This window comes from Gymnogyps californianus, chromosome 6 (assembly GCF_018139145.2).
Source record: "Gymnogyps californianus isolate 813 chromosome 6, ASM1813914v2, whole genome shotgun sequence".
Classification (NCBI taxonomy): Eukaryota; Metazoa; Chordata; class Aves; order Accipitriformes; family Cathartidae; genus Gymnogyps; species Gymnogyps californianus.
In genome coordinates, this window is record NC_059476.1 from 9,528,026 (window position 1) to 9,543,333 (window position 15,308).

Genomic DNA, 15,308 nt, shown 5'->3' on the forward strand with positions numbered 1-15,308 from the left:
AGCCAACATGTCTGACTCCCTCCCAGATACTCAACTTCCCAAGCTAACAAGTTACTGGATTTACTTTTTGTTTATTTAGTGATGAGTGACCTCAGATTAAATGTTTAAAAGATGTAAATTATATAGCTTAATTTTAGTACTCCAAAGAGAAAACTGAACTTAAGCACAATTTAAAATAGACAATTATTGATACTTTTACCTATTAAAGTACTTTCCAAAGACAGAATTTGAGTTCTGTAAGACACAGCCTCACCAATATATTGTTATCAGCTAGATATTAGACCACTTTCCAGCTGTATATGTCAATATACTTAATAAATAGAGTTCCAGCTTTTAAGGGGTGTTTTACAAGGGAACGAAATGAGATGTCCTGTCCAAGGTTATATAGCGAAATAACAGCAAACAGTATTCTTCACAGCCAGTCTTTATACTGATACCAAAGGGGGCAGGGGGAAAGTGACAGCCCTATAAATTAAGTCTTCTTTTCCACTACATACAGAAAAGCAACTGTCAGGGTGCGCTTCCTTCTCACTGATCAATGACTTGGTATCACATCCACTTTTAAGAATGAGAAGGTAGTTCTAGCTTCACTGACCACTCCTTTGCAAAAATATGTTATTGTTATACATTTACCACTCTCTCCTCTCCTGCAAACCTTGTCATGAGTGATGTACATTTCACTAAGTTATACTTCTGTTATCCTGAATGTGCCTGACTAATGCCCACTTAGCTAAAACACTAGAAAGAAAGGGAGAAAGACTGGAATGAGCAAAACACTTTCACTCTCCATAAGGAAAAAGTAATTCAAATCCACTAGTAATTTTTGCTTCCTGGGCAGCCCCATGAAGTGCACATGCCACTTCCATGACGCTTCCAGAAGGGACAGCAGTGACACAGCTTTAGGGTGATTTCTCCTTGTCCCTCAGTTCCCATCAAGTGGAGCAGCCTATTTTCAGCAGTAAGTTAGCAGGTACAATTTTCCATCGGAGGACTGTGTTCTTAGAGGGAGGGACCATGAGGTGGAGGAGCCTATTTCATCCTTAACTTCTGTCACATACTTCCACCACACATGAACAAAATCATAGCAGACACAAGCAAAAAAACAGGCAAGTGAAAGTGACAGGAAAAGGGTGTAGGGAGGAGAAAAAGGGAACCGTAATAAGCAGTGACTTACTTAAACCTGCCCTGGCAATGTTGGCACTGGTCTCCCACCCAGCCCTGGTCGCAGACACAGGTGGAGTTGACACAATGACCCGAGAAGCAGGAGATTTTGTCGCAGGACTTGGACTGGGACACCTGGGCATAGAGGGCCAGGTACAAGAAGCTGTAGAAGAGCAGCCAGCTGTTCACATCCAGGAGCGAGGAGAAGCAGCAGCAGCAGGATGAGGGGAACGGTCTCCAGACGCCCAGGGGCGCGGGGGCAGCCCCCGCTCTCCTGGCAGCGCTGCCCAGGTCCATCTTCGCCGCGGGGGCCATGGGCCGAGGCGCGGCCGGCGGCGGGCAGCGACGGCAGCGCCGCCCGCGCACCCCGGGCAGGGGCAGCCTCCCCTGAGGGGAGATAATCCAGCCAGGGAGATTCAAACCCCCCGCTTCCTTCTCGCCTTCCTCTCCTCCCTCCCTCCCTCCCGACCCCAGCGCTGCCTCCTCCGGCCCCTTCAGCCCTCCGCGCCCCGTCACTCCCGAGGGGAAGCCCGGCAGCGGCAGCCCTCAGCCATCCGCCCCTTCTCTTCGTCGTCCTCCTCAGGGCTCATCGCTCCCGTCTTCTTCCATGGAGGAGGAGAACTGCCTCTTGACCTTGTGTTTTCTCCTCGCCAGATATGCCCCCCACCGGCGTGCGCGCACACACACACACCACCCTCGACCATGTAGCCCCCCGACTCCCCCTTCTCCTTTGTAGTCCCGCTGCCCGCGGCACACACGCAGGCGGCAGCGAGGAGGAGCGCGGGGAGGCGGGAGCCGCCGCTGCCGTCCTCTCGCCAGTCAGTCAGATGGGAAGTGAGGGCGGCCGGCCCCCGGAGCCGCTACGGCATCCCGCACCGGCGCGGGGGAGGGGGGAAGCTCAGCGGCGAGGAAAGGGCTGAGGAGCTCTTATCGCCTCTCCGTTATTAGCCCCTGCAGGGAGGAGGGTGGGAGAGGAGGGTTAACAGCCCCTCCGTGTCCCAGCTGACAGCTTCCAAGCAGCCATTTTTAAAGACTAATTGTCATCTCCTCTCAGAGCCGCCTGCTCGCTCTAACGCCCCCCGCCCCTCGGTCCGCTTGGATCCGTCCCTCCGCCGATCCCTCAGCGGCGCAGGGAGGGGGGGCCCGGCCCGGCCGGCGGCGCGGGGAGGGCGGGAGACCACCGTCCCCTCCGTCCGGAGCGGGGAAGGCGCAGCCGGGGTAATCGCACACCGGCAGCTCCCGCACGCCGCTGCCGCCCCCTCCCCTGCGCCCAGCGACGGCAACCTGCGCTCTGTGCTTCAACAGACACCCCTCCCGCCCACGCTTAAAAAAAAAAAAACAACAAGGCGGGGGGAGATGAAGGGGCACCGGGTCCGGCCGGCGCACCCCGCTGCGGGCACGCAGGCCACCCGCCGCACAAAGCCGGCCGAGCGCTGCCGCCGCCGCCACCCACACCTCGGAGGCCGTAGGGCCCCGCGGGAGGGGACGCTGGAGGGGGGGCGCAGCCGGCGGGGGCGGACCCGCCCCGCCTCCGCCCCGGCGCGCGGGCGTCCGTTAGCGGCGGGGGGGGCGCGGCCGGTGGGACCCCCCCCCGGCTCGGCGCTTCGCCTGGCCGCCGCCTGGCCCCCGGTCCGCGGGGAGAGCCGCCGGCGGGCACGGGCGCCGATGTCTGCCGGCCCGCTGCCTTGATCCCTTCTCCACGGGAGCCGGGCCGGGCCGCTCCGGTATTTGCCTCAGGTCCTGCAAAGTTCAGAGGCGGTGTTCTTTTAATTCGTCACGGTTGATACTGGAGGAGATGTTAGAGCTTGTTTTGAAATCCTTACCTTCCTACGATTTACTCCAACTTCCCATTTTACGGCTGAAATCAAGATGTTGCCTTCTGCTTACAGCCTGATGAGCGGTAACCAAAGTTCCTAGCTTTGTAAACAGGGCTGTACAAAAGTAATCATTGTAATAAAGTTGCCTAAAATGTCCTTTTTTCTGCAAAGTGTGCCGTACACAGCTCGTCTTTTTCAACTTTTCTATAACCTGCTTTCATTTTACATTTTTTTTTACAAGAAAAAAATAATGAGCCTTGCTGTCAAGCAATGAAGAAAATAACAGCAATCAAACCCTCTGAAACTTTCTCCTAACGCTGAAATTAAGAATTTATGACATGAAGTCTCTATTCAAAGAAGATAAAGAAAAGGTATTTAATTTAATCTCCTGGTACCATCTCAAAACAGATAGGTCCAAAGTGACCCGTGTGAGAGTCTGAAATCAGATCCGAATCAACCCTTCTTCATATTCTACAGTTCTTACTCTTGGAGTGTGGAGGAATTGTTTCGGTTTTGGCTTAGCCTGTTTTCCCAGGCATACCATTAAACCCTCACCTGAATTTCCAAAAAATCAAAGTACATCAGTACTACAGTGAGGAGCGCAATAACATCCAGCAGTATCTATTTGTACTTTGTGTGACGTAAGAGTCCCGCCAAGATCAGGATGTCAGAGCTAAGCACAAGACAAACGTCGCAGAGGAACTGCCTGTGCCTTAAGGAGTTCAGAGTCCTGACGGAGGGAATACCTGAAAGTGTGTGGGGAAAACAGAGATGAAAAGCGTTTTGCCCAGTTTCATTCCAGAGGATGTCAGGAGGCCCACAAGCCGCTCTCAGTCCAGGAGCCGGTACATTGTCCTCCTAACAGAGCTGAGATAGATCATTTCATTGTTCTGGATCAGACACATTTCTGAGCTCTTAGACATCTCTTTGTATGTATTTTGTAATGAATTGGTGAGTTCATGCAAAGAGAGGAAATGGAAATTGTGTTGCTGCTTTATATTTTATGAAAAAAAGCTGAGGCTGAAGCCTTTGTCGAACAGTCTGCTAATTGTACAATATTACATGTGATTAAGGCTGCTGAACAACTCTCCTCTGTTAAATAACATTATGAGACCAGAAATGCAGTTAATAGGAGATTATAGTCCAAGACACAAAGACGGTTCAAGACTACTCTGTAATCCAGAAACACTTTAAGCAATAGTTTTTCTTGCCATGGCAGGGAGATACATTCCTCCTCCACTTTCTCAATTCCTTTATAGCAACCAAAAAAGTTCTAAAGCCAGCACCATCTTTTTCTCAGACTGAAGGAAGATTTTGCTTCAGATCTACAGAAGTCAGCCAAATTTTTGAAATTAACATTCACAGCGAAGCTAAGATCTCAACCATCCTTTGCCAGGCAAGTGATCTATTCAAAAGCACAATGATCAGTGTGCGTTTGTCCATTAAATGCCAACTTTCTTCTTCAGTAATGAATGCAAAAAAAAAAAAAAAAGAAAAGAGAAATACAAATTTACATTGGGCAAGCTTAAACAGCTTTTTAGGGAATTCTGCAAAGCTGGAGAAAAAACACAAGTAGGCCATCAGAAAAGGACTAGGGTGGTTGTAAGAGGTGCAGAGAACAGCATGACAGTACTTCTTCTGCATAAACAATCGTAACTAAAAATCGAAACACAGCTATAAAGATTTCTAGATTTAAAACAGCAAGGAAGAAACACTGGACAGCTATCTCCTGGCTAAAAAGTAACACACTACGAAAATGAAGGAATGCAAAGCTTTTGGCTGCTGTATGTCACATCAATGCAGTAGATATTTCATAACCCTAGGAAACGAATGATGTGCAAATGCCAATATTGGTTCGCTTCTGTGCTGATTTGATGGGATTTTTTTGGTGTCAGATGAAGTTAACAGATCTGGCTGAGAGAAGTCAGATCTGTCAATCCTTTCATCGTTACATGCATATCTGTAAGTTCCACTTTTCTTGGAAGTGTAACATTTTACACCTTTCATCCTTCCGGTTCTTGACACAGAAATCATTTACACTTTTAAAGGACTAATGTACTAAAAAGTCTTGGGTAGAATTTACAACTTAAAAGCATTTGAATAACTTATCAAAAGTTTTAAGTTACTGAATAAAACTAGATAATGAGATTACAGACTAGAGTAGTGATGTAGAAGGTTATGTGAACAAAACCTTCCAAGAATATAGCCATCGTAGTAGGAAAGCAAAATAAAATGAACAAGTATAAAGTATAAAGGTTTCTCAGCTGTTAGTACCAAAACCTAAGCACTAGTATACAAGGAGAAAAATACTGATACATTTGTGTTCATTGAGCAAAACAGCTTAAAGTATATTTAAAGATCTATATGGTTGCTGTTGTGAGGCAGGGTGGAATGGATAAAGGGAAATAGCCCTCAAACGCAGACTTCTTCAGTTGTTCAGAATTTCTGCAAGACCCTGAGGACAAGAACATAGCAGAATCCACCCTCTCCTCCATCCCCCCCACCGCCCCCACCCCTCCCTGCTCTGCTGGCCCTCTCCCACAGGCTGATACCAATCAAGCCTTGCTGCAGACAACATCTTTCCTTAAGGATGCTTAGTCCTAGTTACAGTATCTAGTGCAGACGTATTTTGGCAGTGATGTTGAGAAGAACAAACATAACCGGCTGAATAGAAGAGGGAGAAAAAAAGATTGCCTTTGTGGTTGACATCTTTTGCAAGGATATTAAGAGAAAGAAATGTTTTCTGTGCTCTTTCCCTTCTCCTTAGGACAGACATTATCAGACTCATGAAGCAGAAGGGGCCAAGCTCCGCACTGCTTCTGGGCAGGGATATATAGATCTGAGTTGGCCTTATGACATATTGGTAAAACTAGCATGTAGATTGCTGTAGTGGAGGTAATAGCTGCAGAGTGATGTGATACAGTTTCAAGAGCTGTTCTAGCTTAACGCATCAGAGCAGCGTACAGGCTTTATGGTGCGCAGTGTACAGGCTTCTTGCTGAACCTTACAAGTATAACTTGAGTATAGGCTTCCCCTTTTCTTTCCAAATATGCAGACAACGCTTTGGATGGAGGACAACATAAGGCTTTTTTTCCTAAATCCCATGCTAATCTTTCATTGACTGACACGGAGTCACCTGAGCCATTCCACATAACCCTTTCTGATATTATGAAAACCATCAGTTTCTTCCATGAGGTAAAAAAAAATTATCCCTCCTCAGCAGATTCTAGTGCTAACAGAATAATGCGCATTATAATTTTCTGTTCCTATTTGTCGTATCCGGTAAGTCAACTCTTGGGAGGCATCAATTTTATAAGATTAAAAATATAAGCCTTCCCTTGCCTACTCTTCTTTTTTAAATTTAGAAAGAAAAAAAGTTCACAGAAGATTCACTGGCACCCTTCTAAAATGAAACCTTGATAGAAAATCTTACCTTTCTTAACAGCCGTGCATGTATTTTGCTACAGCAGTAAGTCATGTTTGTTACCATCATCTCCAATAAGTATTGGCAAGCAAACTGCTGTACAATAAAGACTGTGAAAGCTGTAGGAAACTTACCAACTCAGAAAAAGCTACAAAACAAAGGAGGGGAAAATTAATGTTTATGTTATTTTATCAAAAGGCAATATCTGGAGAAAAAAATTTTAGGGTCAGTTCTATAGTTTTTATGCATGTGCATAAGCCGAGGTGTAGTATCTATTCTACAAAGAAAGAGTCAGACTTTTACGGAAATGTTTGTTCCTTTGCAGAATTTTTTCATCAGGAAAAAAAGTAATTACATTTTTACGCACTTACTTTAAAATTGTGGACTTTGGATCAAGAATAACAGGGTAAATTACAAGTTGGCTTCAGGTCCATTTAAAGATGAAAGAGACTTCAGAAAAACAGAGAGACCAGGCAAAACCAAGTTCTATCAATCAGCACTGACAATACATATTGTTATTATTTGAAACACCTGTCTGCTTTCAAATAAAAGTCTACTGAACCAGGAAATAAAATCGTATTATGTTTTTTTATCTACTTTCTGTACACATGCTAAAAATTAAACGGCCAAGCTATACCTGATAGCCTTTCCATCTCTGACTGAATGAATCTGCTGACATTGATCTTGACTCTTTGGGTTTTTTTAAATAAAAAGTTTTTAGATGTCTTTCTACTGAATAGATGTGTAATTGTATGCCATGCTGAAACCTTGATGCATCCTGCAATATATTACAAATTATCTGGAAAACACTGACATTTTCCACTGCAAATATCCCTTCTGCTGAGTATTTGTCTGCATCCATTCTGCTGCATTTCATTTTCACTGCTATTCCTTCTGGAGTTTTTCACAATCCTGCTTAATCTTGACTAAGCTAGGGCATTTTTTTCCTTGTCAGCAAAGCTCCATCTCACAATTCAACCTTTCTTACACATCATTAGTAGGTATACCGAATTTATCCAATACCCTTAATGATCCCAAAGGGACACAGCTATTAGACTTTTTCTAGCTGAGAAAGCATTTACTTTGGGTTATTTTCTCTCATTCTTTTCTAAATCAGGAAATGATCTTCAGGATTCATACCACTGCTCCCTTTATTTCTGTATTTGTTCCTTTTATTAATAAGTTTCAGCAAAATGCTGAAAAATTTATTTGATGGTAATGAAATTCCATTGACCTTACTGGGATTTACACCCCTCCTTCAGAATTTAGCAGAGGTTTCCACAGTTTTCTGAATAAGGCTAGTTTGCTGAATGATGTCAAAAAAAGCCTTACTAAAAGATTTTGAAAATCAAAATAAACCATATGCTCCAATTTTCTTTTATCCACTATTTTTTCTTTGCAAGACTTAGGAAGACTGCACTTATTAGTGGCTTACTGGTTTTTCCTCATCACATTATACTTTACCCAAGAGCTTTGTCAGTCCTACACCAATTTCTTCTAAGGCTACTAAAGCATGACTTCTCAGTCCATATTTTCAGGCTGACAAATTTCATTTCTTTGGGGGGAAAAAAAAAAAAAAGTGTTGGGTAACTTAAATCAACAGTACAACAGTACAATCAGTATTTTGATTAATAAAATTTCCATCTTTATATCACAGTTCAGCTCCTTTGGAGTGATATTGCCTAGTCTTAGTTATTCTATTTGAATATAATTTCATGTTGATTTCTTAATCTTCTTTTAAAAAAATTTTAACAATGGCTACTGTAGTAGCCTCTATAATACTTAATTTCTCAATATTTTGTTTGAACACTGTAAGGAAATAATTTGCTTTTCCTAAAATCACATTTTCCTTTCCAGTTACTACTTTTGGAGCCTAGTGAATTTTCCTGTTAGTTTCCTCTTATGTATTTAAAAAAATTACTTCTTTCTTTTCTCAGTTAATACTTCAGTAGTTGTGCCATTAAACTTTGGAAAGTGATACTTGCAAAAAATGGAAAAACAAGTACTTCAAATAGGCTGCAACAAGGATAATGAAACAATAATTGTACTAGGCATAATGGAATAATGGAATAAAATGATGCTCTTTTTTGCCCTTTGATTTGCATAAAATTGGCAAAAATGAGAGGCTATGCATGCGTTGATCCCTGCCTTGTCTACCATAGAGATGTCAAAAAAGGATTGAGTAGATTAAATTTTCCCTCAGTATTAATGTTGAAACAGACATTATATGCCAGGAATCTAACTAGCATATTGTATTAATTCAATGAAATTATTTTCAGTAATTTGAAGAAATAATTCTCATGTATAAATATAACATTTTGTCAAGCACAGAGGCAGTTATTTAATTAGCTTAAGACATTAATTTCCATATCTGCAGATTGAAATAATGGTAGAAGTAATCATCATCATTAAGAATTACCTTATTTCCCTGAAGTAACAAGTTTTACACATACCTAGCCATACAGATATTGCCACAAAAGAGCAAAACACCTTCCCATGTGGCATCTCCTGTTTGTGTACTTGGGCACTGGTGTTACTGCAGGTATGATATGAGTGAGGCTGAAGAAGCTAAGAGTAGAGATGCTGACCTTATCCGTGCCCTCAGCTAGGGATAAAGGCTCGGTCCGTGCCGGGGGGAGGTCTGGCTGCACAGGCGGTGTGAAGGTGGGCGTGCAGGATGGCTGGCTGTAAGATTAACTGCTGAGGAAAACCTTCTTACCAGCCTGGCAAGTTGCTCTTCATGAGCAAGGCTTTGAACTAGTTTTAAAAGGTGCCAGTGAAAAAATTCTGCAGGCTTTACCTCCCCCCCTTTTCAGGTTATAGATTCAGAATACGTATGGTCAAAACCAAGGTGGGGAGGAGAGAGAGGAGAGAAGGGAAAAAATTGCAAGAAGAAAGGGAGAATGCGAAGTGAGCCATCAAGCATCTGAAGTATAGATCCACAAACACTGCAGTCGGAGATATAAGTGCTAGACTTTATGGTCTTAATACCCTAGTGTGACCTAACTGGCATTGCAGAGCTGTGGCTGGGTAAACAGCAATACTGGAATGTAGTTATGGAAGGGCATAGCATATTCTAGAAGAACAGAGATAGGAAAAGTCAGGTGGTGTGGCTTGTGAAGGGCATATTTACTTCTCCTGAAGCCTAGGAAAAAGTGACAGGAAGATTTGTTGAATACCAATTGAAATATGGGAGAGAATAAGAGTAAAGTGCACATAATGACAGGTTTAAACCAAAGATTTTCTGATCAGGAGGCTTTTTCAATATAGCAACTATTGGAGGTATCCAAGGGGCAGAAACTGGAAAGACCTACATGGCAGGACCTAGTGGTTAGATGGAATACAACTATCTGAGGATCTGTTTGAAAAAGCAGTAAGGCAGGACATAGATTGTCTATTCAATTCTTCAAATGTGCTAGGGACCGCTTTTTTCTTTCATGAAGTGGAGGAAATTACACAGAAAGTAGCTATTTTAGATTTAATTCAAATTCTTCAGGAGGAAGTGGTTGAGAATCTTAAAGTGGAAGTTAATTCAAGTGAAAAAGATCATAAAAATGATAAGTCTTCCATTCTTCCTTTAAATTGCAAATAACAAAATAAGGGTAATGGACTTCAAATAGCTCAGGGAAATGCAAGTATCTGAGAAGTGATAAGGAAAAAAGGAATGCAAGAGATAAAGGCACAACAGCAAATTATCCTAACATGGAGGAAAGATTAGAAGTACATCAAAAATTAACATGATTGCATCAAGCACTCTTTAACAATCTGAAAATCTAAAAGAAAATCATAAAATATAGAAAAAAGGACACATATATAATGATAAGTATAAAGAAATAGCACAAGCAAGCCAGAATAAAATAACAAATGCTGAAGCACAGAATGAGTCACAAATGGCATGATAATATTCATATTCAGTTCAAATGGGACAGATTTGTGCTTGAAATAGTAATACCTCCTATACTGCTTTGTATCAGAAGACTGCTGTTTTCCACAAGGATTATACCACATTACAATGGCTTGCCAATCGTTTTTGACCCATTTTCCTCTCCCAAGTCTCCACCTCATACTGATGCTGTACTTCTTTAAGTCCTCTGAAAGCGATTTCACACGCTTGAAGCAGAGAGATGGTGGAGTTTCATTTTCTCAGGTGCCTTTCCCAGCCATGTTGACTTTAACTGTCCACTGTCATTACAAGACAAGGCATGCATCTGGCCCACTGAAATTAATTCCATGTATCACAGTTTACTTCTGTCAGAGTTGCACATGGTCATACTAAATATTAAAATGGTGTTCAAAACAAGATTATGAAATACAATTTTTGACTACATCTCATGGAGCAGATCTGTGGCTTCATCATTGCCAAGAAAAGTTATTAGCTGTGCATCAGTATCAGGATCGAGAACCCGTAATCAAAGGTAACACTCTGGATGGGTTATACCACTAACTACAAATAATTTTGTTATGCCGTGAAGACAAATAGCTTCAGGCTATAAGAAAGTCTGAGAATAAGAAGGCTTAATAAAATCTCATTGAAAAAAATTTGAAGCGGAGTATTCATACTTCACAACACTTTTTTACACAGCAGTATAAATAAGCTTACTGTATTTAGTGCTTCTGTATTTTCTCCCATTCCCTCATTTTTCCAGACTATGGGAAGATTGCTTTGTCGTTTATCAAAAAACAAAGTGAGAAAAATCATATTTTGGTCTGAGCTACTTTCCATCTGTTGAAGTAATTCAAATATCTAATTTCACTGCCAAAAATAATTTGTAATAAACTTTGTCTAGATAATTTACTGACTGAAGAGCTACCATAATGTCAGACAAGTTATAAAGTTTTCACTTAATTTTTCATTCTGACTTTATCTGTTCACTTTCTTTGTTGATTATATCAACTTGAATACTCTTTTTCCATGATTTCCAAATTTGGCCTTTTATCTACCTTCCATGTCAACCCTAGAAAAATACAGAGGTTTTTTTATCAATCTGAGAGCAGTTGGAATTAATTCTAGACTAAAGAAAATGGTACAAAATACTCCTCACTTTTACATGAGGAGAATTTTAGAGTGCACCCTCTTAAAGCAAAATGTAGCATAGTAAAACAGAGCTTATAGAACTCTCTTGACAATAATTAGAGACCAAAATACTGTTTATGATGTTTGAAAGAGGAGTTTCTCTTGGCTTCATGAGGTTTTGTTTAACAGACCAGTCTACCTTTATTTTTAAATTGGATTTTAAAATAAATATTCTTCAGCGTGTTTCACCTATCTACCTATTGCACTCTCATTTTGCATTATCTGAATTACTTTAAAAAAAAAAAAAACAAACACCCAGAAAATAACCTGTATTGTTAGCATTCATGGTTCTATCAAAGCAGCATAGTACAGAGATCTCATGTAAAGAATAGGGCTAGTGTTTATGCCTTACAAAAGGACACTGTATTGTCACCTACACCACCCATCAGTCTGTGTTAGTCTGACATGGTCCTGTCAGAATATATACATGAACATGCATGTGCACACACACACACATAGTAGCACACTTTTAAAATTTTGTAATTGTTCCAGGCTTTTTTTTTTTATTATTATTTCACATAGCCTCACCTACATACATACCTTATTCTAGAAGCTGCCCATATGAAGAAGAAAGATCCTGGTGTTACTTCCCCAGCTGAAAGGGACCATCATCAGTAATGCCCCAAAAATGCCTCGAATAAAAAGGCTGTTTGATGTCCAGGGTTGTGTATGAACACCTGCCAAATATAAAATGAATACCAATTTTATAAATAGCAGACAGTATGGATGTTTCCTGTAAGTATTTTGGGCAAAAATGAATGCCCACATCTCTCTGAAGAATGTCAGAAAACTATACCAGCAGAACGACAGCATATCATGTGAAGGGTAGGTTTAGACCCTGAGCTTTCACAGGTTTGTACAGTCTACAATTAAAGAGAATAAAGTCAGGAATTACAGTCTGGGCCTCAAGGGAAAAGCATTTCATGTGCCTTTGATGCCTGTTTGCCTCTTAAATGGAAGAAAACACTGGTAGTACAGTTAGCTGCCTATAGCAAAGAAGGCAGAAACGTCTCAGTGGGATGGTGGTAGCAGTTCACACCTGTGGACTTCTAAAAGCAGCAAAGCACGGTGTGGTTCAGCACTGGTTAAATCCTGAGCAGCTGTTGTTGTCCTGACCTTCAGGGGTAGCATAAAAACAGAGGTGATGAAATGAACGCTGGAGAAAAAATTTATCTTCAAGTTTAGTGACCTCAAAAGGAAGATGAACATTAAAAAGACAGACCTTATCTGAGCATGGAAATGTCATGACATTCATTTTAGCATGCCTTCACCCAAATCTGTGAAATGCTTGAGCTTGGTTGGGGTACCTCTAAGAGAAGACCTTTCATACATGAAACTAATTTGTAAAGTCTAACAGAAAAACTTTAATTTAAGAAACTACTATCTAATATTTCTGTCTTGATTATCCATTTGGGATCAAGAATCAGATCAGAGAATCCTCTTCTGTGTTCACAGATTTGTGTCTAAAGTTAAGATCTGCTTATATGCTGGATAGCAAGGGAATAGCTCTGGAAAAAGAAAATAAAAGGAGTCTTCATGCAAAACAATTATGAAGGGGAGAAAGTATGTAAACAGATCAGTACGCTATTTGAACTCTGGGCAAAAATAGAGCCCACACTCCCCAAACCTCCAAAATACACTGTTTGTGCATACTTGATCCCGTTCTTGCCTGATGACTGCTCTCTGGCCTTACTTCCAAACCTTTTGACATTGTGTCTGCGCAGAAGTACCACATTATATTTTCATACAAGGGCTGTCTTTCATGTGCCTGTGTCAGAGGACATCTGCATTATGGAGCAAGACCAGAACAGTCTCTAAATTAAGGGGGAAAGAGGGAGGGAAGGCAAAAGTGTCTGTCACGCTCTCTATTATGGTAGCTGATTTTCACATCTGCAGAGAAATATAAGCGTAATTCAGATGACTTGTCAAGGGAAATATGATTGAATTATCTCTATAGCCCAGCTGAAAGGTGAAATGATGAGCAACCTGGAATTAAATTAAAAACCTAAACCCATTAAAGTATTCAGATTTCCCAGTCTAAGATAAAAGTGAAAACCTTTGAAATTAAGAAGTCTTCCTACTCTTATCTCAAGCTGAAGACGCTGCTGCTTTGGATAACACAAAGGAAGCCAGACTGGATTATTGCTCATTTGAACACTGGTTTTCAAATGCACCATATTTTCCTCAAGAAATGAACATTATTCATTTCAGCTTATGCTGGATATCAAAGTAGCTGTAGAAAAGGACACAAAATAAATTACCGGCCATCCTTTGATCCCAACACACTCCCAGTGCTCCTCTTCCCCACTCCAGAGAACAATGTGAAGGGACCAAATCTCTTCCTTATTCTCAGCACAGTGCTGCACATCCTGAGTCTTTCAAAGCTCATTCCTTTTCTGAAGAATGTCTTTATTCTTAATAAATTTGAAACTCTGCATAAGATTTCCTCAAATGCCAGTTTTCTCACATGATCTCTCTCTTGCCTTCAAAGTGATTCCTCTTAAAGTGTAATTCATGAGTCCCACCTTGTCTGGCTTGAAGAGACAAACAAATAGTTCTCTTTGAGGAATCAAAGTCTATTCATCCATCCCATCACAAGGAAGTACATTTCTGTACAGAAGTATTCCATTCTTATGTGCAATATAAACAAGAAAACAAACATGTTTTTCTCTTTAAACTGGTTTTCATGTTGGGGCAGTTACACTTTTGTGGCATGTGAAATGAAGCCTTGCCTGCTTTCATAAAGGCATTTAGATAATAATAATGATAAAACAACACCATCTCACCTTTATTCTCGAGAGTTCAGTTAAAGGCTGAATCACAGCCTGACAACTTATATTACTGTAAAACCGTACAATAAACTATATCATCTCACAAAGCTATAGTTCAAATAGAGCCAGGAGGGATCAAAATCAAACTTACTTCATGTATAACGAAGTGAGACTCCTTCTTCTGTGTATTTATTTGTTCAGGTGATGCACCCACATCCCTTTCCTTATGTCTGTTTACAAAGACTTCAGGCCAGGCATTTTTTCTTTGAAACTTTCATGGCATCAGAATAATGAAGCCCCAGTCCCAACAAGGGTCAATGGAAAGAACAGGAATAGAAATATTTACTAATAGTACTACTGTTATTGTTATTGAAAAAACAGACTTTTCAGCTGCATTTTGAACACAAGGAAAATCGAAGGCAAGACTGTTTCATACCTCCTGATCCCTTCTACCTCCACAATGGAACCAACTCCATCGTTCAGTGACTGAGGAGCAACAGCAAACTTCCCCTGATATGAGCTGTATCAAAGGGCACAAAATTATCAGGAGGAAGCTAAGGAAAGAAATAATTATTATGATCAGGCTTCTACAATCAGAATTTTCCAATAGTATTTCTACAGCCCTTAGAAACTCTTCAGTGGAGGAAAGTTATTACTGTGCTTTAGTATTATTCCTCAGGCATTTGCCTATATGCCAGATAACAATGTAGATATCAATGGAGATTCCCTCAATAAACATTTTTTAAAATTAAACATTAAACATAAAACCTTTAAAATGGTATTACTTCTTCCATCATCAAAATATTATGCTGGTGTAGTTAAATTTCCCTTTAGCCTTGGGTTTGGATTCTACAGAATTAAATATTCCATTTCAAACCCACATATGGTAGTTCAGTGATTTACACCTCATCTAATTTTGCTAGACGTCAGAAGCCCTTTTAATGAGTGCTTGGAGGGTTTCATTCCATTATAGTTTCAGAGAAGCTGATGCTGCATTTTCTTTCAAATTCAAAAATTTAGTTGGCTGACATCCAACTTGCAATCAAATAATAATGAATTTT

At 41.0% G+C, this 15,308-nt stretch overlaps 1 protein-coding gene across 1 annotated transcript in view; it reads right to left on the bottom strand.

Moving 5' to 3' along the window:
• The window catches only part of ATRNL1 (attractin like 1), a 550,130-nt gene extending 548,654 nt beyond the window's left edge, over positions 1-1,476 (bottom strand). The window contains exon 1 of the mRNA XM_050899286.1: positions 1,175-1,476. Within this exon, the coding sequence (XP_050755243.1) occupies positions 1,175-1,476 (302 nt within the window). The remainder of the gene's footprint in view (positions 1-1,174) is intronic.
• Between the last annotated feature and the right edge of the window lie 13,832 nt (positions 1,477-15,308).